General features: G+C 44.0%; 1 protein-coding gene across 5 annotated transcripts; it reads right to left on the bottom strand.

The window, feature by feature from the left end:
• STX16 (syntaxin 16) lies at nucleotides 1-26088 on the bottom strand. Of its 5 annotated transcripts, none has more exons than XM_088843903.1 (9): nucleotides 25200-26088; nucleotides 13900-13983; nucleotides 10877-10984; nucleotides 10124-10264; nucleotides 8859-9024; nucleotides 7770-7861; nucleotides 7081-7224; nucleotides 5633-5713; nucleotides 1-2906 (listed from the first exon to the last, which is right to left on the bottom strand). In XM_088843903.1, the coding sequence occupies exons 1-9, from the start codon at nucleotides 25344-25346 to the stop codon at nucleotides 2802-2804; spliced, it is 1068 nt and encodes a 355-aa protein (XP_088700029.1). In that variant the 5' UTR covers nucleotides 25347-26088; the 3' UTR covers nucleotides 1-2801. The 5 variants fall into 5 exon arrangements, with proteins under 5 accessions (XP_088700029.1, XP_088700027.1, XP_055290225.2 ...); XM_088843901.1 differs by lacking the exon at nucleotides 13900-13983 and adding an exon at nucleotides 11104-11221 and having other exon boundaries at nucleotides 25266-26088; XM_055434250.2 differs by lacking the exon at nucleotides 13900-13983 and having other exon boundaries at nucleotides 25215-26088.
• Nucleotides 26089-26330: the final 242 nt, after the last annotated feature.

The following is a 26330-nucleotide window of genomic DNA, read 5'->3' as shown; positions in this document are numbered from 1 at the left end:
TTACTACTAGGATAACAGAGTTTTCTTGAATCTCCATGATTGCTTTATTGTACAAAAAGTTTCCAGTAACAGTAAATTAGTTTTCTAAAAAGGACAAAAAAAAAGTCGTTTGGGATAGAAGCGCTTCACTAATTGTTTTACTTTAGCACACACACACACAAGTCTTATCTGACCAATTAGGTTGGAAGGTTTTTATTACCTTTAAGAAGCCATTAGCTAGGATGAAACACTGAAAGCACTTGTGTGAAAACAAATAAATAATGCTCTCTCAATTAGCAGAGACTGCAGTAAATTCGTTAGAGATGAACGCGGCTTCACGCCCAGGGCCGGCAAGTCAGCACCTCCCCCCACCCCAAATTAATAAAACAAGAGACAGTAGTGCTCAGTTCCCATATCGGGAAAGATCAGGCGCTCCAGGGACCTGACAGGCAATGTCTACGTGTCCCCCCTCCAGCCCCAGTCAACAGAGCCGCGCAGGCCACGTCACAGTGGGCAGCAGTCCAGGCAGAGCCAGGAGGAGCCACCTTTGCCCCCAGAGCCATAGGCGAGACAAGGAGAGAGAGGAGGACCCTTGGGTGCCAGGACACTAACCACTAACTTCCCCTTCCAGCCTGCAGTGCTGCCGACCTGTCCCCAAGAGGAGACTCAACAGAACAAGACAGTGTTTGGTGGAGCCTGGCAAGTTGGAGCACGTGCTCCAGCTGCTGCTGGCCTGGGGACACGGTGATGGCAGCTGGGCTTCAGCTGGTGCTGCCGGGGATCCAGTCAGAGGGGGAAGCTGTCCAGATCCCACACAGGATCCTTCAAGCCATCCCTAGTCAGATTCATTATTTTACCCAAAAGAATTGGGTAAAAAATCCAACTAATCACCCTATTCACTAAAAATAAATACAAATAAATAGTGATCGTTTCTTAAAGGATTACATTCCTTCAAGGGTCAGTGAGCCTGAGCACTGGAAAAGCTCCCACAATAACCCTTAACACCATCCCAGGATGTCTAGGAGGTAAGCCCCTGGACAGCCCCCATCCTGGGAGCAGCTTGACTCCCTGAGCTCAAAACCACTGAGGCTAAAGAGCCTATAGCTGCTCTCAAGGACCAAGGAAGCCCCCCATTTCAGGGGCAATTGAGGAGGGGCTGGACCTCATTCCCGGCCTTCCTCCCTAGTAAGTAGCTGTAAGGGAACGCCACGCTACTTCCCAATATGCCAGGGATGCCTTTAGATCACCCCACGGCCACGTCAGGAACAGGGAACCAGGGACTGCCCGGCTTCATGAACCACTTGGGACAGGAAGGCTGGGCAGTGGTCTGGTTTTAAGCACATGACCTGTTTGGACGACTTGAATCTCGGGGTTTGAGTTTAAATTTCTGGAAATTACTTCAAAGTCAATTCTAGAGAGGCAGGTTATGTGACTGGTCCAAATAAAACGTAGCACACTTAATGAGGTCATGCTCTTTTACAACATTTTACAAGAGATAAAAACAATGGAAAGCCATAAAAAATGACACAAAGACCATTAAAACTATACTGGTGTCTCAAGACCCATCAAAACATGAACAACTTCAGGTTTCAAAGTTATCATCACTTTCCACATTACTCCACAGGTCCAGGAATATGTTTGAGCACCATATTGATAACAGGTAAATGAACAACAAAGTCCTGCTTTGGAGACCGGATTCACACTCACACAAATGAGGGGTTTTCTGAGCCAAGATTGTCACAAACGGCAGGAATATGCCTACCTTCTGGGCATGTTCAATGGCAATGGAAGGGCCAATAAATCAAACCACTGGGGGAATATTTTATTTTGAAATGGAGTCATGTTTGGTTAATAATTTGAGACCCACTAATCCTAAATGGGGTGACCCATTTAGAATGGCCTTCGTGTAAATTCACAGTCCATTAAATGGTGTCTGGCTTGAACAGGTCTTTATGTAGTTATTATATAAGTGGATTGAGCAAGGATGGTTGGGGACGAGCATGGGGACACACCGGCCAGCTCTGGTGACTTTTCCGACACTGCCGAGTGCCCTTTTAATGTGAGGTTCTTTCAAATCATCAACTTTTGCATTTGGGTGGTTCTGCTTAGTAACCCCTTTCAGTTTACAGGAGAAAATGCAGTGCACAAATTTGAGATGAGGAATACTCCATTTACAATTAATTTAAACTTATGAAGCTGTTTTAACTGGCCCATCTAAATGTGTTAATTAACATCAATGATGGTTTCTTATTTTTCACACTTTGTTACTCTGATCATTAACAGTGATGGAAAAGTTAAATTAAGTTAATGGGGAACAGATTATAAATTCTTAAAGGACTTCTCAGTTTGTTTTCAACTGGAAAATATATAGACAAAGATGAAAAAGCATTTTTGCCTCTACTCATAAATTTCTGGTACCAAATTTCTTAAAAACCAGATGGTTTAAAAAATATTTTTCCAAAAATTCTTTTAACATGCTGCTCAAACATGATTGCTTAAAAAAAAAAAAAAAAGCATATACAGGAATGATACATCAAACAGAATGACGAGGCCTGTAAACATTCAACTGGTATTTTCTTTCTAAAAAAAAAAAATCACCAAAGCGAGAACTCATCTCTATTCCGCAGTAGTATCCAAGGTCCTTCACATCTTGACAATGAAGGAAAACAGATGCCCCTTCCCCTCGTGGGAGCATGACCGGGCCGAGGAGTCCATGGGACCGCTGCCACCCCGACCAGGCCAGGGCCACACCTCTGCCAGAGCCCATGGGCGCCGGGCCTCATGACCGGGTCCGCGCGCCGCACACACTGCCCCGACGCTGTTCAGCGAGACTTCACGCCGACGAGGACAACAATGAGGACAATGATGATGACAAGCAAGATTAAAATCACAAGCATCTTCCGGTTCTTCTTTTGATACTGCTCTGCCTACAGAAAGAGGGAGAAAAGGTCGTCATTTTCTCCAAAATCCAGTCTGACTCGTTTCTAGTCCTAGTTTCTGGCTGTACCCACACATCTGACACCGCTGCCACTGGCTCCATCATCCCAATCGCTGCCATTAACTCCTAGAGTTCAGAAGACTCCCATGACCCCCGAGTTCCTTGCCAACAGGTTTCACGAAGCACCTACTGAGGATTCACCATCACCTGAGGGCCGTGGGACAAGTCCGAGGCTCTGCCTTCAGCTCCACACAGCCTACCTCTCCTTACATCACCCTCCACTGACCGCGAGGCCCCACTCTTCCTACAGAAGCCTCTCACTTCCAGACACGGTTCTCTGCAGGAACGCACAGCTCCTTCAATGAGAAGTCAAACTTCTGGTTCCAGTGACCCCAGCAAGAAGGGAGAGAAGTGAGGGCCCCAGAAAAGCTCTTCTACCTCCTCTAAGTCTACAAACAACAAGAAATTCATCCATGGAAGTAGTGAGTTGGCCAAAAAAGTTCATTCAGGTTTTTCCATAAGATGCTACAGGAAAACCCAAACAGACTTTTTCACCAACCCAACAGAAACAGGAAAGTTGCCCCATGGGGTCAGGTGCAGAAAGAACCCACCTGAGTTGAATCATCCTGTGTGGCTAGTGACACACACCTATCGTGCAGGAATGTGACCCAGAGAAAGGAAAGGGGAGGAGAGAGTAGTGAAGGTATCCCTGACCACATGCTGCTGCTGCTGCTGACTAGCTTCAGTCGTGTCCAACTCTGTGCGACCCCACAGACAGCAGCCCACCAGGCTGCCCCGTCCCTGGGATTCTCTGGGCAAGAACACTGGAGTGGGTTGCCATTTCCTTCTCCAATGCATGAAAGGGAAAAGTGAAAGTGAAGTCGCTCAGTCGTGTCCGACTCTTAGTGACCCCATGACTGCAGCCGACCAGGCTCCCCTGTCCATGGGATTTTCCAGGCAAGAGTACTGGAGTGGGTTGCCATTGCCTTCTCCCCCTGACCACATGGGGAGAGCACACTCCCCACACTTCTGTGGACAGCACTGCCTCATGGCAAAGGTGAGGGCAAAGGTGAAAGTGAAAGCGAGGAGGAGACAGCTTGAGGGCAGCGCCTGCTCAGAAGGTCCAGCCTGCCATGCCCACTTCCCCATCCCCACCAACCTTCTGACCAGCAGTTTTGTGTCCTAGGTGAGCCCGCCCGCCCACCAGGAGCCACTCATCCACAGGAGGAAACCTCAGGACACGTTCACCTGTCTGGAGAGCCTGGCCCGGAAGAAGTGACTCCAAGGCCCTGCCAGTCTCAGATGAGCTGACCGCCATGGCAACGGCCAGCCAAGCCCGAGAGAGGACAGTACATGCTCACTCTTGTAGTCAGTAACCACCACTGAAGCTGACACCAGGTGATATACTTTAAAACCTCTCAAAATGATTTATAAAGTCGAACCTTAAACAAGTTTTTTAGTTCCCACTAGATATGTACACCCCCGCGGAGAAAGCTTTTCCCCTTTATCTCTGTTGTATTACAAAACATGTTTTGCTAGTTTTTATTTAAGAAACTTCAAAACTGATGCATAATTCAACAGCATATGAAGGCCCAGATATTACAGAGTGAGAAACTAAAGTTAGCTTTCATGTTTTTAATACATCAACTGTGGCAACCAAATGAACTGAATGCTTAAAAAATTAAAAAGTCTCCTGTGTCCACAAGGCAGACCTCTTTCTCAGTGTCTGCTGGCGTCCCACCCACTCCCACCTGCACACGGTAAGAAGCATATAGAAGAGGAAGGTGAGGGTTTCCGGTCAGACCTGTGAGAGGCCTCACCTTCTGTAAACCTGACACCACAGTCAGGCACGGTCACCTCTACCACAGGAAGTGACTGGTCTCAGAGAGATGACAGAGAGGTACACTAGTGAATCGAGAAAATGACCATTACACATGGCTAGGAGTACCGATGTCTGTGAGGAGACGGACAGAATTTATTTCATCTGTGAAGTATTTCTTTCCTTCTAAAGAAAACTTGCACCGAATTATATATGAGAGTCACTCAGCAGTGTACATATGTGTTTCTCGTGGTTGATTACAAGATTTTTAAAGATGTTTTCCATTTATTTTCAACAAATATGAGAAACATTCCGGAGACAGCCATCGGATTATTAGCAAAAATGAGAAAGCTAATGCTCTCACTTCCACAGACTACCCTCTCCTCAAGGTGGCACACAGATACAGTGTGGTAATTAGAAGAGAAAATTAGATTTTTGTCTTCTCCAAAACGAATCCCCACCAGCAATTCATCAGAAAAGTATCACAACAAGGGAGGCCTGAGTCAGCAGCTACCAGCAGACAGAATGCGCAACACGGATTTTAACAAATACCCACTCAATCAATTCCCTAAAACAAGAGGGCCTAGCCAAGGAATAAAATATTTTCTAAAAGGAAGAAAACCCCGACTCTTTCAGTTTGCTGTCACAGAAGGGGTTCTCAGCAACCTCAATTCTGCATGTGGGGTGCACTGGGATTCACTAACTGCAGGGAAACAGCCACAGCCCACATGGTGGGCTCTGAATAATACGACAAGCTGCATTTTCACAGCCCCATCTCCAGCTGATGACAGACGAAAGTGCCGGGGACAGTTAAGACAGAAGACAAGCCTCGTATGAATTCTTGATATGGGAAAACAATGCTTCAAATTCTCCGCCACTGAAAGATATGCCATTACCTTGTGGAGCTGTTTCAAGCCGTCTTCAGTTTTGATACAGGACTGCTCAACATTATAGTCGATTCTATCAAGGACGGTACCCTGGATGATAAATGACAGTCACAGACAATCAACAAGCGCAACTGGGAAAATGGAGCTTCAGAAATGAGAGATGCAGATTGCAGGCATCGTCATCCATGGGATTATCTGTTCTACTTGACTGTGGGGTAAAGGGACACCCTGTCAGCTCTGGAGTCCATCACCAAGCAGAGTGAGGTGTTCAGTGGCAGAGTGCCACCGTTAGCTGCAGGAAAGCCCAGCTCATGAGAAGAAAATACTGACAAATTGAGGTTTTGTTTTTGGATTTAGCCACTACAGGATACTCTACATTCAGGCTTACTGGGGCTTTAAGAAGTATATGGTTCAGTGGAAACAGGCTCTGAGTGGTGAAGGGCTTGCTTCTGTGCCCATCTGTGGCTTAAACTCGCAGGTTAAAGGAAGCAGAGAAGGCCAGTTAAGCCGGGCCTGATTAGAACGAGTTCTGGAAACTATCATGCCTGAACGTCTCCATGCACCTCCATGGGTCAGAGCAAATATGGCTAGCTCCAACGCACCATGTAAAATCACACATTCGCCTCCAGGAGAGCTTTGCCCGTAATTTCTTAATTGCTGGGTTCAAACAGGAAGAAGGGAACACTGGGCTCCATGGGAGGATGGGGCTCTGAACAGAAGTGTGCTGTGTCAGGAGAGATGACAGCACGAACAGTTCCATGAGAGCCATGGGAGTAATTAACCTAACTAGATCTTCTACAGCCTCATCTGCTCCAGTCTGCAGCTGGTTTCGGGGGATCAGGACCCAAATCCCCACTGGCAAGATAATAAAACATCCTAATCAGATTGTAACAGTGAACAAACAATCTAATTCTACTTGAGGACTAGTGGTTCCAGTTGCTGTTACACAATAACCTGCCAAAATTAGATGGGAAAACTTATCCATCGTCAGAATCACTGCTGAGCGTGGGCAGAGCCAGCCAGGCCCCCGGCATGGGGTGCTCCTGGAAGCAGCCCTGGGATGGAGGCAGAGAACGTGAGCATTGTCACTGACACCTGTTTCTTATCTAAAAAATTGTTTATTAGTATTTTTATGGGGCATGACAGTAGTCTGTGTATAATTTGTACACATATATACATACACACATACACAGTGAGTCAGGAAAATTCCCTAGAGTAGGAAACGGCAACCCGCTCCAGTATTCTTGCCTGGGAGAATCCCATGGACAAAGGAGCCTGGGAGGCTACAGTCCACGGGGTTACAAAGAGTCGGACACGACTGAGCACACACACTGTATATACACAGAAGGAATGGGTTCCAACTGCTTTCCTGACAAAAGTGCAGAATTGAAAAGCCTGGAGAAGAATGAGGTATCAGGGCAGGAGAACCCACTGATGAGGCAGGTAAACGCACACACCTGTTCTACGATCATGGCTCCCAGGTCCCTAAATATCTCGTTCAGGTCGGAGATGGACTGCACAATCTGGCGAATCTCCCGCTCCCGCTCCTCCACCAGCAGCGTGTTCTGCTCCACCTGCACTAGCTGCTCATCTGTAAAACCCTAGCCAAACAAAGAGGACGAAATGTGCACATTAGATTTCTTCCCAAGAAAGTGACGGTGTACCACTTTAGATATAACGTAAAGAAAATAAAATCTGAAGCTATTTCTATAGAGCACGCAACACACAAGCACTTACTTTTCCCTAACAAGAAAGGGCTGCTCTCCCTGAATCAGCGGGCTCTAAAGCATCACCGGCCAAAGCGGGGGATACAGAGAACCCCTTGTCGGCAGCTGCCCCAGGGCCAAGTGGCAAAAGCACCAGGGAGAAGCCTGCGCATCTCAGGGTTCTTCCTGGGAGTGGGGTGTGCAGACTGCTTTCCAGAAGGTTCTGGAAGGCAGGTGACAAGGTCTCCGTGCAGTCTTTGGAAAGGAAGAAACAGTATGGCCCCCATGACTGTTCTCCCGCCAGCTGCAAAGCACTTGATGGATGTGCACGCCACGCAGTGCTGATTCATCTGCATCTCAGGGAAGTTAAAGGTCTGCAAAGAGAAGGAAAGAGCAGAGCGCACATGTGCAGAGGGCGGGTCTGGGGCCCCGACACGTACCCGGTCATACAGAGTATTATCCTCGCCATCGTCCATCAGCGGTACTGATGTAGCAAAAAAATGCTGGGATCTTTCCTCTCGATTCTTCATGCCTATCGTGGACAGGAATTCACTTTACTTGAATACGTAAACCATCCTGGTTACTGTTCCACCATTAAAAGGCGGCATCTAGAGTAAAACTCAACAGTCAAAATGGAGACATTCTTAGCCACTTTAGAAGAAGCCATGCTCACCTCCAGCAGAGATGGGGGACAGTAAAGGACTGCAACCATGCAACAGCAGGCAAGCATTCAGGGTTACTTAGGACAGAAATCATACTGCAAATGTGAGCAATTCACTGGATCCCAGGTAAATGACAATGCAACACAATCATCTGAGACTCTCTAAGTGAAGCAGAAACATTTAACTGCTATTAAAAAGCATTTAAAAAATTAAGTATTTCTCTCTAAGAGTATCTCTGGTAAGAATTCCAAGTGGCCCTAATCAAATTTTAGAAGTAGTAAAATGAAAGCACAAACACAAACATGCCAGTTGTCAGCAGGGAGAACTAGCTTTGGGGGGAGCCTATGGGAATATCATTGATTACAATGGCAATAGAGAAAAAGCCAGTTTATGGGTGCTCTGAATGAGGATGTAGCTGAAACCTGACTTCGTACTATTTGGGAAGGAAGGGAGACTGCAACTATTCCCAGGTAAGGTGTTTAGACAGATAGGCAAATATGAAGCTTCAACATGATTACAACTATTTTTACCCATTTGTCAGCAGCTCCCACAAGCCTAACACCTAGAAAACGATCTGCTTTTAAAATATGCTAGATCGATTTTCGAATACTTTAAACTTGACAAAAGAGTAAGTTTCTCTCTTTTAAGAGGAGAACTGTCCATGCCCCATGGGGTGGCCTCAACGTGAATGTGGCTCCCACTGGGGGCAGAAGGAGCTACTTTCTACGCCGTGAAGTATGATATGCAAAGGCTAACCATGAAAAGCAAAGGACAAAACGGAGAACTAGCAGAAGAGGAGGACAGAAACACAGAGCTGCCCCATGGCCTGAGCGCTGGGACTCTCGTCACTCGAGAGTGGACACTCACGTCGGAGGTAGCCGGACTGTGCGTGCCGGAAGCTGGTGGACAGCTCCTGCAGGGCCTGGGCCAGCGAGGCCACCACGTTTCGGAGGAGCCGCTCCTCCTGCTCTGAGCAGGCCCGGCGGGCCCGGCTGGGCAGCGCCTGCACCGCACGCTGACACCTATGGAAGAGCTGGGAGGACAGGGGGCGCTCACAGTGGGCCAGGGGCCCCGAGGTGCCTGCACGCTGGAGTGAGACACACAGTGGCTCTGGCCACACGGGTTGACGCTGAGGATGGCCAGGAAATCGGAGCTGAGTCAGACCTGAACAGATGCTGTGTGTGCACATGCCATGTGCATTGCTCCTCATGGCCTTCTCGTTTAATCCTGACAGACACCCTAACTAAGAGGCAGGTATCACTGCTATCATTTCCATTTTACAGACAAGAACACTGGGGTCTGAGGAGTTGAATGAGAATCATACTACTGTTAATTGCTAAAAGCCAGGACCCAAATGCTCTTAACGCCCTAGGGCTTCCCCACCCACCATGCCCCATCTCTGTGCATCAGCAACCCAGGAGGTGTAAACAAATGAAAAATGTAACTGATTGTTTACACACTAGTCACACTGTTTTTTAAGATTTTTAAAGTATCTTTTTAAAAAAAATCTTTATTGAATTTGTTACAATACTGTTCCTGCTTTACAGTTTTGTTTTTTTTTGGCAAGGGGGCATGTGGGATCTTAGCTCCCCAACCAGGGATGGAACCTGCATCCCCTGCATTGCAAGGCAGATTTTTAACCACTGGACCATCAGGGAAGTTCTGAGTCACATTATTTTAAAATTACTCAAGTTTAACATTTTACAAGAGACACTTCCAGGAGGCTGAGTTTCTCTGGGATATTAAGAGATTCAGTCTGGGCAACGGCTCCCCATCTATTAAATTACAACTACCCTTTTTTTTTAACAAGAAAATAATTTGCACACTAGTATACAATAGAAGTTACACATCTTAAAATCAAATGATTGAACTCAATAATGCTCTGAATTTAATTTTCAGATCAATCCACAGTAGTACTTAAGAACAATCAAAAAACAGTCCCCACTCCTGCAGGACAAGGAGTGCAGATGCTGAAACCTGGAGGAGCTCAGGGCCTCCTGGATCCCTCTGTGAACTTCAAGCTGGGAAGCGAAACTCTAGGACTCATTTAGCACTGTACCATGGGCCAGCTTTTGAGAGGGTGAGGAGGCTGGGAGACCAAGTTCCCACCTGAGGACCCCTTCCCCTCTCACCTGCGTGATCTCCTGTGTGGTTATCTCAATGGCATGCTCCTGCTCACTGCTGTCATCCAGGGTAGGTCGGTTTAAGTGCTGGTCATGAAGGCTGGCTAACTCCTTCATCTTCTGTTTAATCCGCCCAACGTCATACTGTATCTAAACAAATGAAATCCCAGAGCTCTACTCTCTCCCTCCAGGTGTCTATCTGCCTTTGAGACAACCAGCTACATGAAAGAGTATGGAGCTCAGTCTTCAGCCAACTCATAGTTGACTAAGCAACCTTTAATTCAAACCACCAGACATTCAAGCACCACTCTTCATGGTTACACAGTTCTTCAGTATCTTTCTGTAATTCAGGTGTTGTTTAGTCACTGAGACATGTCCGACTCTTTTGCGACCCCATGGACTGTAGCGTGCCAGGCTCCACTGTCCATGCGATCTCCCAGGAAAGAACACTGGAGTGGGTATTCATTTCCTTCTCCAGGGGATCTTCCCGACCCAGGGATCAAACCCGAGTCTCCTGCAATTGGCAGGCAGATTCTTTACCACTGAGCCACCAGTTACTACTAAAACCAAAATCACAAGCATGCCCACAGACATACACACCTTTCTTGTGGTGTGTGACCTGAAAAATTCTAAAGCTAACACATTTACAAGGACATGCATTCAAGTGTGGCCAAATCAATCTTTATGGCAGATATCTTAATGCATGTTAATGTGATAATTACCTCAATAATTAAGAGAGTGTGAAATGAACATTCCACTTACTTCATCCACTCCATCCACCCATTTAGGAGGGGACCGCTTTGTCACACCAATTGCGGCTTCTGGGTCCAAGCTAATGCCTGACACCAGAGCCATGCGATCATCAGCGAGCTACAAAGAAATAAAGGGACATTAAACAATTATTCAAATTCAGTCCAGACAAGCACACTCTTACTACCTTTTAAACGTTGCTCACTAAGACACAGAAATAGAGGAGCAAATGCACTTGCCTGGATTACAAACTTGCTTTGGATACTGCTAGGATATGGAACTGTTTTCCTATCTTTCCACGTACCACTTCTTAATTTCCTTGGACATACTTGTGAAAATGAATTTGACTTGATCTGGCTATGAAAATGTAATGAAAAAGTCAACAAGAGATCCTTAAAAGAAAAACCTTAGTATTGTACTATGATGGGATGGCATGAAACTCAGCAATTCATTTGATCAGACGTGTTAAAAAATAAAATATTCTAGGCTGTAAATGGAACGAACACAAACATTTCAAGGTTTACTTACAGACACGTAGCTTATTTCGTAAATAGGGCTGATCCAGTTATCTTAGTCACAAGATCATTAACCAGGTGTTAAAATATGTGAAAGAACTGCCTAAAACAGCCAGCAAATTATCTACCATTTGGCAAAAGCAATCCTTAAAATCTCAAGGCAATCTTACACTGTCATTCCCTTTCTTTGGTTAAATGTCCACAGGCAGCATTTTCCCTTATTTTCAAATCATCTCCATAGTACTTGTTTATTTTACCTATGTAATACACTGCCTTGGAAAGCTTTTAAGAATGGGAGGGAAATCACAGGTTTGGTGTGGTTAAACTGTTCTCTTGCCTGGAGGCAGTGAACAGCTGAAAGGATCTTGAGGTACCCCTCCAGAGTTCAGAATTTATAAATGCCAGTTTCAAAAGATGCAAATGATGATCAGAAAATAATGGAAAACAGCATATAAAAGTCTGCTACAGGTAGGACTTTGTACATTTTCTAAATTGCACTGCAGAAATGGGTATACAATGTATACTGCTTTTTTTCACACCTCCCTGCATTTATCTAAATTTATTTTTTCACTCATTCAGCAAATACTGTTGTTTTTATTTTCTAACAATAAAGGAACAAGGCAAAATTTTTAACATCCTCATATGAAGGGGGTAAAAAAAAAAAAAAATCACATAAGGAGAAGCCTCAATTAAAAGAATTCTTCAAGCAACAAGCCCTAAACCCAGAACAGGAAGATTACAGCAAAATTCCTAAAAGCACACTGGAGTCTCACGTCCGGCTCTGTCACAGTGGGGGAGGCGCTGCCCCCACTGGCTCAGGGGGAGCGTCTGACGCAATGACCATGCTGAAGGGACCAGCCGCCCCAGCAGTGCTCCCTGGGCATCTGAATCGTGATCAGGCCCAGCGCCTTCCGCAGTGGCGTGGACCCTGCAGGGCCAGTGTCATTTCAGGTCCTGAACAAATGGTGCGTCACCCAACCTGCGCTATCGGGGCTCTGCGTCTGTGCTGTGTAATTCTCAACCACAGCCACCTTGTTTGTTTTTAAGAGTTCACTAATAGGAATTTTACCTTCCTTTTATTATTTTAACCCTCACACAAGCTAGGTGAGCTAGGGGCTATTATTCCAATCTATAAATGAGGAAATTGAAACCCAGAAAAGTTAACTAGCTTGCCCAAGGTCACAAAGCTATTATGTGACAGATTAAAACCTGGGTTGGCTGACTCCGGAAGCCCCAATCACCCCACCAGCTGCCAATCACTCTGGCAGGCCCATGAAATACAACTGCAATTTGCTAAGAAAATGTTATCAGGATAACAAGCCCTCACCATCAAACAACAACACAAGACACAGTCCTCGATCCATTTCCCACCAGCGACACCAGGGACCAAGGACAGGCTTGGCTGAGCACAGAGGCATGGACAAACTGGCCTCTCTCGAGGTCTGCAGACACAGCCCCTCACCCCATACACAGCTGTGTATTCCTCAAAACTCCCCGCAAAGCCACCAAGAGCCATGCAACCTTGTAGTGGGCACAATGACCAAACCAGAAGGGACCAACCATAGACCAGCACCCAGGACCTGCTGGCTGGACAGAGGCACTGGACACAGAGCTGCTGCCTAACTGGAGCAGAACTTAAACCTCCAGCTGTTCACACAAAGCGACACCTGTGAGTCACAGAATTTCCACTGTGCCAGATTATCATCTAATACACTGCATGTTACTATTAAACCATATCTCAATAAAATAATAGTAGTAATTTGTTTTATTAAGAGATTCTAAACTCACAATTTTGTACTGTTGTGACTGTTAACCAAAATACACTAAACCAAAAAAGATACAGAGGTAGTGTTTACCTATGTTTATCTGCACAGTAGTAACTAGTATCAATTTCTCTAAAAAAAAAGTGAGAAATTTTTATAAATCACATATGAAGTCAGTTGAAGTGGAGTCAACTCTTTTTTAAGCAGTACTTGGTTTTACGTAATAGACGTGTGCCCCCCAAAAAATGCACGTAAAAGAGTGCGCACACACACTCTCTTCAGGCGTCCCAAGGAAGCTTGCTGGGGACCAAGGGGAGAGATAACTCCCCAGCTAGCCAGCCCTAGCTTTCCCACAGGCTGTATCAGGATTTTGCCAATGAGAAAGAATAGCTTTTTTTCTGAGACTAAAAACTTTAAACAGGGAATAATCTGTCCCCTTTATGATATCATCTATAGCAAGAGTTTATCATGATAAAGAAAGGCAGCCTTACAAGAAACATGTCATTTATTTGATCAGAAAAATAAAGACTGTTTTAGGAAGAGAAAATCTAATGAAAGGTAACTGTCAATTAAAACTGGGAACAAATATGAATATTAAAAAAATACATTTTAAATGCAAAACAATCACCCTTTCAACTTCAGAAACCTCATTTCCCATTTCAAAGTTTTCTCATTTTTAAGATCCAAAATATATCAGTTTCCATGCTGCCATCCAAGTCAACTCAGGCCTTAAGAAGCTATCAGGTTTTTCACTCACTTTACTTCCTGCTGTTTCATTCCATGTCCCCCCAATGAAGAGACGATGATGGTCACTAAAGCTTTTCTTAACAACCTTATGCTTCTGAAGTAAAAAAAAAAACCAAAAAACTTTCCATGTTTTTTAAATAAGAAAAAAATATACAAATAAAATTGTACTCATGAGAATTAAGAATTTAAGAATTCTTATCTCTTTGATTTGTAACTTGTGTCCTCTAAGAACTAAAGGGTGTGGGACCCCAGAGTTACCCAGCTCAACTGCATCAGTGCAGGAAGATTTCAACGGTTGCTCACAATGGCACACCCACAGGCTTCTTGTTCAGTTCATCAAAGTTATCTCTGCCTTGGTCCACTTCAGACATTGACAACTGTCCCTTTAAAGAACACCAGACAGCATGGACAAGTGCTTGATCTACGGACAGAAAACACACACACACACACACACACACGAACACAGTCCTATAAATCTTGCTGTCCCAACTATACAGCCTTCCTCCTCTTATAAAACTCGACCTTTATGAGAAGGCTGATTTAGTGTTCCATAAGATTAAGGATATGCAAAGCCTCTGGAGAGATCAGAAAAGTCAAACATATCCACACACACACGCATCTAAAAAAAAAATAATAAACTAAGTTCAGTCATAATGCACCGGTAATAAGAACCAATACTGACAATTCTGGATCGTTTGCGGCAACACAAATTTGAAAAGTCCAAAAGGGACGTTGACAAACACCACCTGGCAGCTCTGTTTTCACTGGAGACAAGGTGCGCATGTATGTGGTGCAGTCAACTCACTGTGCTCAGACGGCTAACAGATATTTAAGGCTGAAGAAACCTCCTTCCTTGGAGGGAGTGAAGAAGCATGTTATATAAAAGAGTTGGGGGCTATCAGCACCACAGTTTTTTCTTTCTGATCTATGATTGTTTTAAAATAGTGTTTACCTTTTCTGATTATGAAACAATAAATGTTCAATATAGTCATTTCTTTATGTGTGCAAAAAATACAGAATTAAAAACTCTGACAACCACACCACTGAGATAAAATGTTGCTAGGTTCACTAACCTTCCTTTTCCTCCCTCAACTCTTACATACAAACTTAAAAAAAAGAAAAGTAGGAAGCAACAACTGCACGCATCGTAGATTATGGACCCTGACTGAACCCCCACTTTCAGCCCAAGGACAGACCTGCAGAGAAGATGGCTCCTGCTCCTCAAACACTGATACCAAGGGGCTGAGACTTTCCTTCTCAATGCTGCCCCCAGCAGGGGGACCAGGGAGCCAGCCCAAGCTGGCTGGCCCCACGCTCCAGACACTTCACCCTGCTCCTCCCAGGCTATGTGGTTTGGGAACCTGATGCTTACATCTTGTAATTTTTAAAATCATTCCTCCTATGAATTTAAAAAGCCAATAATCTGGGAGATGGCTCTGTCATAGGTGGGGAGTAGAGGACAGCAAAGCCAGACACTGGGCAGGAGAGTGACAGGGGGTGTTCTCCCGGGGCAACCCTTATTTGTTTCTGGAGAAGAGCAGAGTCTGGTATCCCCAGGGTGCAGGTGATTTTCAAGGTGATTTGAGAAAGAGAAATGACAAACCCATGTGGCCACCATGACACAGTCAGGACAGCATGCTTGGACCTCACCGACACAGGGATGGCCTCCATCTGACCCATGCTGGGGGCAACTGGAAGCCCGACTGCGCCCTGGCAAAGTTGGGACTCTGGACGCTGTTCCCAACACAGGCCCGCTTCTTGCTCGGCACCGGGCACACAGTCATAACAAACACACACTCATAATTAGTGCGTGAGTCAACAAATGCAATGCATGAATGAAGTAAATATAAGGCATGTCGTGTACAATTCACTTCATGACTGATATGCTGATTCTGGACAAAGGACAAGAAGGGGAAGTGAGCGGGTGGCGGGCTGAGGGGCCATGCGGCCCCAGAGTGGACAGGCTGGGCCTCGGGGCATGTGGCCGGAAAGGTGGCTCTCCACTCTGTGTCTCTGTTCCAGAATGTGGCAGAGAGAACTTGGGGTGGGGCGGGGGGAGCCAGTGTCTGGAACTTGCTGCCTGAAGAGGAAGTAGGAGAGCCTGGAAATAGGTTCAGATGGCAGAGCCCTCAGGAAAGATGACCCTGGTGAGCCAAGTGGGAGAAGTGTTCAAACTTAGGCCACTGTGGCTGCTTCTCAGCACCGCCGCCCCCCAACCAGGGCACACTTCTTTTTGGGGGCCACAGGTTCCACATTTCCAAACCACTCAGTAAGGGCAGCACCAATTCCTAGACGGATGGGTTTGGTTTTCAATACTAATTGGTTCTTAACAACTCAAGCGATAGACGCGAATGGTTTAAAACTATCTGCCCCATCTAAGAAAAGGGTCGGCAGTTTCCCTTCCACCCCAGACTTCCTGGAAGTTATCCATTGTCAACAGCTTCTTATATCTCTTTTCAAAAATCTCCTAAGTACTCACAAGCCTGAATGTGAGTTATTTTTCTTAAATAAACACAACATAAATAATTTTTTAAAAAAGAGTGGGAACTGCAGTATCCATCATTATACATCAGGCTTCTTCCCACGTGGCCCTGCATCTGGGAGCTCATTGCCCTGCAGGCCTGAGACAGGCTGGACCCTTTAACAGGCATAGCACAGGGAGCAAGCGAGGCTATACACTTCATGTAACCAGCTCCCCAAGAAGGATCTTCAGGCTGTTTCCCATCTGCAGTTATTATCAACAAGCAAGGGACCCCACTGGTTTCAAAGACAGTGGGCCTAACCCCACCTCACAGTTCATACTTCCAAATTAAAACAAAAACCAGGGACACCCTCCCACCCTCAATTTTAAAAGGGCCCTTTTAAGAACGTATATCCTGAGGAAAAGTATTTCCAACCCCTTCCTGGCTGAAACAGATAATAGAAAACACAAAAACAACCATCACAGTTCAATCTCTTTTTTCCTCCACGCTTTATTAGCATGACTGGAATAAAGTGCTGTGAACACGTACCCTCTCCATCTTCCGGGAGAATTGCTAATAAGTAATGAAAAGGCCAAAATCGTGCTGCTAGGAAGGGGGCCACGTAACCATGAGTCAGTCAGCACGACCCGAGGGTCACTCGCTCCGTACCAGTGACACCTCAGCAGACAGCTCAACAGGTCTGGTGGCTCTGGGGCCGGCTTCCTGAGGGCTTCTGCCAGACATCACGTCCTCCTGCACCACCACCACCCCGCCCCCACGACCCCCCTGCACAGCCTGGGGAGTCAAGGGAGCTTCATGCATCATCTGAAAACAATCTGGCTGATTTTAAGTGGGAGAACGCATTCAACCTTTACTGCCTCCAGAGTTGAGACACTTTCCCAAGAGTAGCAGATACTGTTACCAAGCCCTTCTCTAAATCGTCAATTCACCTGGTGTGAAAAACACAGTAAATGAATCCTAATGATTAAATTGTAAAACATGACAAGAAGAAGTAATCATGACAAATGCTAAAATATGTGTAAACTGTTAGCCTTTTACATATGGCCAAAGATTTCAGAAAAACAGGCATTAATTGTATACACTGACATTCAAAAATATTGAAAACACAATACCTCATCCAGCTCCTGAAGAGATATGTTGTTGCCATCAGCCCATCCAGTTAGGGGCAGCACGGGGGCGGGGGGGGGGGGGTGGGAAACGAACAAACAAAGGATGGGGACAGACAGACAGATAAGGGATGGTCAGTTGAGAAAACACTGAGATTTCAAGCAACTCTAAAGTTGACTAAAAATACAGATCTACTAATCAAAGCTTTTAAAAAATCTCCCCCTTCTAATTCCTCCTTAAAAAAAAAGCTATATCAATGTTTAATTTACTGTGTTTTTTACTTTTATTTACTGTGCTTGTTTTGGTAAAAGAGGTAGGAATCAAACAATAAACAGTTGTAAAAATTAAAATACAATAGAAACAAAACATACTTGTTTTAAATGCAATAAAATATAATGATATTTCTATTTCACAAATGTCAAATAGCATATACAATATTCTAAATTTCCCTTAGGAAGATAAGAGAGCAAAGCTAAAACATAATTTCACTGTGTCAAATAAAAGTAAATTTTAGCATGTAAATCAGCGCTGCAAATGCAGCAAAATCAGAACGTGAACAGCCCACAAGAATTGTCTATGGCCATATTCAGATGATATTTGAGTGACCACATATGTAAGGGCTCTGCAAATTAAATCCCGCAGACACGGCTTCCTCCGTGGCAATAAGCAAGCCGAGAAACCACTTGTCCCCAGAGAGAGACACAGGTGGTACAAGAAAAGGAAAACTCTCCCCATTTGCTTGGCATGTATTATTATAAGTCTAGGAGGCACACTGTTATTATTAGGCTATTATTAAAAAAAGTAAAACAAAAGAAAAAAGAGAGGTTTTTTTTTTTTTTTTAAGAGGAGCAGGAAGGAAGAAGCATCGGCAGGCAGAAGATTAAGTTTCAATTTAAAAGGAAAGGATCTTTTTACGATCAACGTGGAACTCTATTTTCTGAACAGATCTTTATTAATGATAGATAATCTGAACAAATAGGTTCTTTTTTTTTTTAAACAGTATTGATCACTGAAATACTTAGCAGTGAATTTCAATAATCAACTGTGTTGATTTTTTTTTAATCCTGAGCAATAAATTTAGAAAATAAAAAAACATAACTTCCTTATTTAAAAATTAATAGTGCAAATGAAACTGGTCTATCAGGGCCAAAATACTATTAAACAGTGACAGTAATAACAGTGTAACCATACAACATTCCTCCGTGTAGAAATTCAATTAGCTGACATTATAGGAAGCTGAAAGGCCCCTTCATTCCTTCTACAATTTGCTATGAGAGCAAAAGAACTGTATTTCTGTGTATACCCTGCCATGAAGCAGGACTACAAGATGCTAATAGAGGAGACAGTGTCAAATGGAAATCTGAATTAATTACCTTTTACTTTAATAAAAGAAAAACCTCTATTTTCTTTTAAAGCTAACATTTTCAGCAGGAAAGCACTGAGGTGTTTTTATTAATAATACAAGACACAGGGCAAAACCCCTAATTCCGTATCTCAACCTGCACATCTACTCATTTGGCAGGGCTTCCTTGGCGTTTAATCTTTGGATAAAGTATTACTGCAAACCCTGGTTAAGATCTCTGCTGCACAGGAGCCTGGCCTCTTGGATTATTAATGAAGCACACAGCCTGATCTCTCAGTCTCTGCAATTATTAGTTGACAAGAGGTGAAATCAGAATCTTGGCTATATTTTTCTTTTTTTCTTTTACAAATAAGAAAATCAAGTTTTAGAATATATTTCCCCAAAGTCACAGGGCTGAGATTCAGACAGACCCAGACGTTCAAGGCCTCTTTCTATCCCACCTTCCAGTCTCTCTACTTTTACCAGCACTTCAGGGAGTTACTAGTAATAGGCAGCTACTACTACATCAGGAACTAGATTCAGGAGATCATCTTTTTGAAGTGCATCAATCCCTTCGACTTTGCTACTTAAAATTAGCAGGTTTCGAAACTCCCCCTGCCACCAATTCACCAGGAAACTTTGTCAAGACCTGAATTAAAACATTTAAAATTACCATCAGGAAAAACCAAAACAGAGCCAAAGGAAAACACGATACTACACATCATCACCTTCTAAATCTTTATAATGTCTAAATCTAGGCTTCTGACCTGCCAATGGCGTGCAATCAAGCAAATACTGAAAACTCCAAGTAGCATGTGGAATTTATAGTCTAAAGAACTTTCTACATAAAACTGAAAAATAAGTGGAAACCCATCTGTGTTTACTCAGGAAGTCTGGAAAAGTTGAGCAAAATGAGTTGGAAATACAGGTCTATGCTATAGTGATATTTACTTTATTTCCGTTACTGCCAAAATAAAAGTTTGCTTCACTTTCATCCAACAAAGTACCCTTATTCTCAAGTAAGCCTCTCTGCTCAAATGGAATCTTTAGAAGCAGAAAAGCAAATAGATCTAAAGAGAAATATACAATGATTTCATACTTGGATTCTAAAGACAAGGGAGTAATTTTCCAACAGACTCGGCATGGGCTAAAACTAAGAATCTTCAATGTGCAAGTTAAAATGGACTGGCATGATTGTAAAGTGAGATAAAGAAAGATATTATAGTAAAAAAAAAAATATATATATATATATGCATATATATGTGTATATATACATTCTTTTAAATGGGTTCCTCCTTTCTCCGGGACCTGCAGCACATGTCCAGGAAAAGCTGCCAGCACTTCTGTGGCCCACTGGGTAGCAGGGGCTCGGGGCCAGGCCTGCCTGCGTTCCTATCCCAGCTCCCTGGCTCGCCTGGTGGGCACCACTGTGCAAGTTTCCTAACTCCTTTGAAACCTCAGTTTCTGGATCTGTATCAAGAGAAAAAAACAGCAGCACCTGTGTGATGGAGCTCTGTGAGGACTATGTGAGGCTACACGTGCAGAAGGACAAGCCCCAAGCCAGGCACATAGTGAGCGCTCAATAAATGTTGGGCTAGTATCACTGTCAAGACTGAAGAAGGACTTCAGATTTCTTATAAACACATTTAACCTTCAGTCTTCCCCCACAAAACACACCATGTGTTTTATTAAAAATAATGTGCTACTTTCAAACTAATCTAAGACCAATTAACTTCAGCTTCCATTTATAGATTGTGTATTAATTTAAAGCAGAGGATAGATTAGGCAGTAAACACTGACAAAGTAGCTCAAGTCCCCTCATAAGATCTGTTTCAGAGGATGAAAGGGAATCACACAGGTCACACAACACCTCATCAGATCAGAACAGCAACCCAGCATCTACCTGTTATTTGTTTAAGACTTTACACATTTCTTTTTTTTGAGTGATTATTTAACATTATAAATTCTTAGCTTCGTAAAGCTAAGCTGCCTATAACTTTTTGAATGAGGTGTTGCCTTAAAACCTGCACTTGGCAGATGGAATGTCAAAGCTACTTCTCCACAGTACTGGAGCCACTTTTGAGGATTTTTGCAGTAACATCTGGCTGGTGGACAGGGCAATGCTGTTGACTGTGATTTCCTCCTTTTCAAATTAAACCTAAGACTGCAAGGCTTGGTTAGGAGAAACAATGCATTAAAAGTGAATTTGAGAAAGCACTGCTGAATCCACAGGACTACTTACTAGAAATCTCCCCTAACTCAAACCCTCAATTTACAAATCAGGCAAAAGATGTCAGAAGAGATTCAAAGCTTGCCCAGAGACCTACATTCTGAGTCAGCCAGAGTGTGACTTGGCCCTAAATTCCCAGGTTTGGAGTCCAGTGCTCTTCCCTGTATTTCATGCTGCCCTGAGGCACAACCGTGATGGGGCATCTGAAACTGAGGCCAAAGCAGAATGAACGGGAAATGGCAACAGCTGCATTTTGCTGAGAGTCTAAAAAAAAAAAAAAAATCAAACCCCTGGCCTTTCACAATTTTTTTTACTAATATCAACACAATGGAGAACACAAGTAGAATTTTGTTCAGTTCTGGGCGCTGAACTTTAAAATGCCCACAGGAAAAAAACAGAAAACTAGACTTCATGCATAGGCAAGAAACTTAACCTCCCTGCCTGAGCCAGGACTGCTGAGTTAGAGAAAGGTCCTGGGCACAAGCAAGCTGCAGGGTTATCTGTCCTGCAGGAGAAGGAAGGGGCTTCCTGTGTCAGAGACCCTAGGGGCCAGGGAAAGGGCTGGGATCACAGGATGTAAGACACTGACAGATGGGGTTCACGGAGGCAAGGGCTCTTTGGTAGTAAAAGAGGTGGGGGTGACGCCTGCTGGAATTTCCTATCCCATCACAGAATGCGGTCAAGGCAAGCAGGCAGAGGGGTTATCACAATGGGGATGCTGGGTCAAATGACCTTTAGGTCCCCCCTGGCCCTTGGGACTCTGTTTTGTCACTGCATATCCTCCTTCAATTCCTGCTTAGCTGAGACATATTTGCCTGAAGGATGCACAAACCTGTTTTAGTGTGCATTTATAGGTGCACACAATGAACCGCACCACTCTCAACCACCAGCTTCCAGTGTTTTCCTCCAACAAGGATGTAAAAAAAAAAAGTCTATTTAAATTTTGTGAAGAATACAGTTTTAATGTGAGCTTTGTTTTGAGATGTGTCATACGCACATTCACACACAAACACCACTTTACAATTTCCACAGCTTTCATCCAAAATGAGGTGAAAATTCAGGCTTAAAATTAAAAAAAAATTAGATATGATTTATTTCTAATTGTGAGATAACTTGCCCACCCCAATATCAACTTCTACAGCCTTTTCTTCTAACTAGAAAGTAGAAATCTCAGTTTATGATTTTTTAAATTAAGTTACATACTAGAGCTTTGTTACTTCTTAATTACCTGAGTTTTAGTAAATATATACTAATTGTATTTTAATTGTCTTGTGTTTTCAGCATGACAGGTATTTATTTTTTAAGTTTTTATTTATGCTTTTTCAAACACTCAGAAAAGTATGTAAAATGGCACAGCCTCAGACTTAACAATTACTAACACTTTGACTTATTTGTTTCCTTTATTGTGTATGTGTGTGGGTTATGATTAAGTATATAAAGTAAGTGATATTTGGACATTTCAATAGTAAACATTTCAGTAGATCTCACTAATAAATCTAAGAAATTTATTAAATTTTAACTAGTTTCTTAATATCACCTAAAACCCAGTAAAATTTGACAGCATTAATTTTGTTTGATTTGCTACAAGATTTTGAAAATTTACAACTCAGAAAGGAGGTTTTTAAATTTGTATGAGCTAGATATGCAGTTAAAAATATTAGTTACTTGATAAAGTTTTTAAAAATTGTGTTAGACACGGCTTTTTTCCCCAAAATGTTTACAACATTTTTTTCAACTTGCAGAAAAGCTGAAAATACTGTACCCTCGATGTAGTCATGCTGTCTTGCCATATTTGTTTCTGCGTGTAATGTAGAAATGGTTTCTACAGAATCAACTGCAAGCAAGCTGAAAATATAATAATTCAATCCTAAACACTTCAGAAATCCATGACATGCTACGTGTTTTTTAATGCACACAATAAAAATATATAAACATGTGACTTATTTAATTCTAAGTCAGGCAAACCATGTTTGTTTAATTGCAAAATCTATTTTCAGATAATATGAATTGATTACAAGGATTTTTTTATAAGGATATTTTAAAAGATCTGATTCTTATAAGGATCTGAGAAAGATTTTAAATAGTCAAACCAATATATATAACATTTTCAATGGTATATTATGTAGAAAATATTTTTTAGTGTTCTGAATTAGGTATGTATTTTTAGTTTGACTTAGAAATCTATTTTCAAGAAAATGTCTGAGTTAGCTAAATATACCTGTACATTTTCTGACATATCTATTTTTCCAACTTGTACACACGAGCCATATATTTTAAATTATATGACTTAGTTTATATATATATTTACAATTGCCTAAGAAATCCATTTAAAAAATAGGTCTTACATAGAGATGCACTTTAAAAAAGCTGCCGGCTTGGACAACAGGTTTTTAAACTGTCTGACCAAATTGTTAACAACAGCAACAAAAAAGCCTCACGTTATCCTATGGTTTAGTGTATTCTGAACCTTATATGATTAAAAATTTTAAAGCAAACATGTAAAATCAGTTTAAAACGAATATTTTAGAAATATTAACATGAGTTTTAGTTCTGTTTTTTTTTTCCTTTCTACAAGGTAGCATAAAATCAAGCCATCTGAGGAACGTGCAATTTTACATCTTAGCAAAACTAAGGTTCCATTGAGGATTTTTTCCCCCACTGAATTTCTACTCTCTATTTCTTAGTTTATTTTAGAATATTCTTTTCAAAATTAGCACTGGAATTAGCCTGTTTTCAATTTTGCACTTACTTCAGTATAACACCATTTTTTTTTTTCAGTTTACAAATGTAAAAAATCTTCAAATTCTCAAGTAACTGAAAACCTACACACACACAGTTGGTCCCTGTTTTCTATGCTTTTTAAGTTTACAGTGATTTTATTCCTAAAGCTGTTCACACAGTTTACAATAGCTTTTCTACATAAGCAAGATGGGCAAATACATTTTCCTTTTGTGATTAACAAAAAGGAAAAACTGTAGGTGTTCCGTCAATAATCAAGACAGATGGCCAATTTTTTTTTGTGAAGCATTTAGATCAAGTCATAAAAGATTTAAAAGGAATATAGTCCGTAACAGGTGAAGTAAGTGTGAGAGCCCCAAAACTGCTTATGTCAAGCATAACCCCCAAGAATCCAGTCTTGGGGTGATTTTACTCTTCCCCCCAATGCTGCTTCTATTCAAACCCAACCTGTCTACAATCAGGAGCCCCCCATTACAAATTAGTTTCATAACTTTTCAATTTATGCTACCCAGAGCTCATCATCACCCTTGTGTTTAGACCATCTGCACCCACTTCCTTGTTCAACAGAGCAGGAGACTGAGGTTTGGACGGGGAAAGTAGTCCTTTATCATAAACAAATAGGAAAACAACAGTTATCTTTCCAGGCCCTCCCTCTAAGAGATTTTACAGCTGGGCTAAAGAAAGGTTCAGGTTAATTAAATCAAAACCGTGGGCTATTTGGGGGGTTAATTTTCATATACACACCACGTTCGTTTTAAAAAGTTCCTATGGAAGAAAAAGCTTAATTTCCTGTCTGGGAAATAGAAAACGAAGAAGCAAGCACCTTACAGCCTCACAAACAAGAGCCCCCATGAAAAACAGCAAAGCAATTATTCACAGGGAACACGGGCACACAGAGGGCTGCGAGACCATTTAAAAAAAACGAACAATACCTCCCCCCCAAAAAAACACCTCCTTCCTCTCTAGGGAGGAGGGCATCGTTCATTTCCAAGGATTTGGATCTGCCAGCCTGCAAACCGACCATCAGAACCAAAGTGAGGCTGTCTGCGGGGGCGGACGGGGGAAGGAGGGGGGCGCTTAAAACAAAACGGAACAAAAAGGCTTCAGGAAAAAAAGCCTCCAAATCTCAGTGCTAAAACATATGTAAATTGGAGGCGCCGGTCGCGCGGGGACAACCAGGGGGGTGGAAGGGGGAGGACGGAGAGGGATGCGGAAGTGAGAGAGTGCAAGGCAGAGGTGGAGCAGGATCTAGATGCTTCTTCCCCAGCCAGGGTTATCGAAGCTCGCGGACCCCTGCCAACAGACCCCGCACTTCATGCTAGTCTTATCTTCTTTTTTAAACAGAGAGACAGACACAGACACACAGACAGGCAGAGCCGCAGTGCACACAGGGCGTGTGTCGGAGAGGCCGCCTGGAGACTCACCGCAGCAATGCTACGTGAATGCAGAGGGCTGGAGGTGGTGTGACTACTCACTTGCTCGGCTAACAGCTGCCGGTTTTGGATGGAATTATTCCGCAACAACAAGAAAGCGTCGGTTAAACGCCTCGTGGCCATGTCTCGCCCTTTGTGACCCCCAGCTCAGGGGCCCCCCGCCCACTTAAGAATCCAGGTTTATTCACTTTCTTTCTCTTGGTCTGGCCTGGTCCCCTTCGCAGGCCTGCAGCCAAGCAGGTGCTGCTCTGTGCTTCCTCTAAGCGCAAAGACCCCTCCCCAGATAACACCTCGGCTTTCCAATTGTCTGACTCCCCCTACCCAGGGCCTGCCTTCGATCTCTAAGCACTAAATCCCCCCAATCCTTGCTTTGCTAGCCAACTTCCCAGAGACCCCTCCCCAATCCAACCTTGGATCTACAAGCGTCTAACTGGCCAATCCGGCTTTGGACTGGGAGACTCGGAAGCCCCCTACCACAGCAGTCTCTGACACCCCCTAGGGCCCGAGCCTCCTATGTCTAACTTGGCTCACACGCGTCTGGGCCGTGCTTTCAGGCCTGCCTCTGGCTCAGTTTGCCCTCCAGAGGCCTGAGAGGCCTGCCTGAGGCCCCCCTTTGGACAACCGAGCCAGGCCTGGGCCCTGAACGCCTGCTGCTTCCTGCTGGGGCCTGGTCTGAGCCCTCTGAGGCCGGGGCCCCGACCTCCTGACCCCTTCCCTTTATGGGTGGCCTGGTCCTCCACTGCCACAGCAGGCTGCCGGCCTCCAGGAGGGCAGCAGAGCCTGCCTCCACGGCCTCCTCACTCTTCTTCTCCGGCTCCCTCCATCCCCGGATCTGACTGCTGCTTAGCCCCGGGGCCGTTTCCGTGCTGTGGGTCCCGGGTTCTGGCGTTCCCCCCTGGCCCTCTTCCTGTCCGTCTCTCGAGAGTGCCCCCCTGCGACGTTCACAAGCCTTGCTCGCAACGTTCCGGGAGCGGGAGATCCCTACCCCCCTGCCCCGGGGCACGGGAGCGCTCCGCCCTCTCCCGGGGTGCAGCCGGGACGCTGGGTTCCCCCTTTGCCAACTGGGCCCCGGCGCTGAGAGCGGGCCTTCGGGCAGGCCTGAGCCTC

The sequence above is a fragment of the Moschus berezovskii genome, chromosome 15 (assembly GCF_049115385.1).
Source record: "Moschus berezovskii isolate FMDL1 chromosome 15, NW_MosBer_1.0, whole genome shotgun sequence".
Classification (NCBI taxonomy): domain Eukaryota; kingdom Metazoa; phylum Chordata; class Mammalia; order Artiodactyla; family Moschidae; genus Moschus; species Moschus berezovskii.
The sequence above is the reverse complement of the archived record's forward strand: the minus strand, read 5'-3'. Positions and strand labels throughout refer to the sequence as shown.

Excerpts from the sequence above, each read along its gene's own strand:
- STX16 (XM_088843903.1), bottom strand. The coding sequence starts at position 25,346 with ATGGCCACGAGGCGTTTAACCGACGCTTTCTTGTTGTTGCGGAATAAT. Across the intron at positions 13,984-25,199 it reads CTGCGGTGAGTCTCCAGGCG|AAGCATAAGGTTGTTAAGAA; the intron begins GCCTCTCCGACA and ends TTTTTACTTCAG. Across the intron at positions 7,225-7,769 it reads ATAATACTCTGTATGACCGG|GGTTTTACAGATGAGCAGCT; the intron begins GTACGTGTCGGG and ends TTGTTTGGCTAG.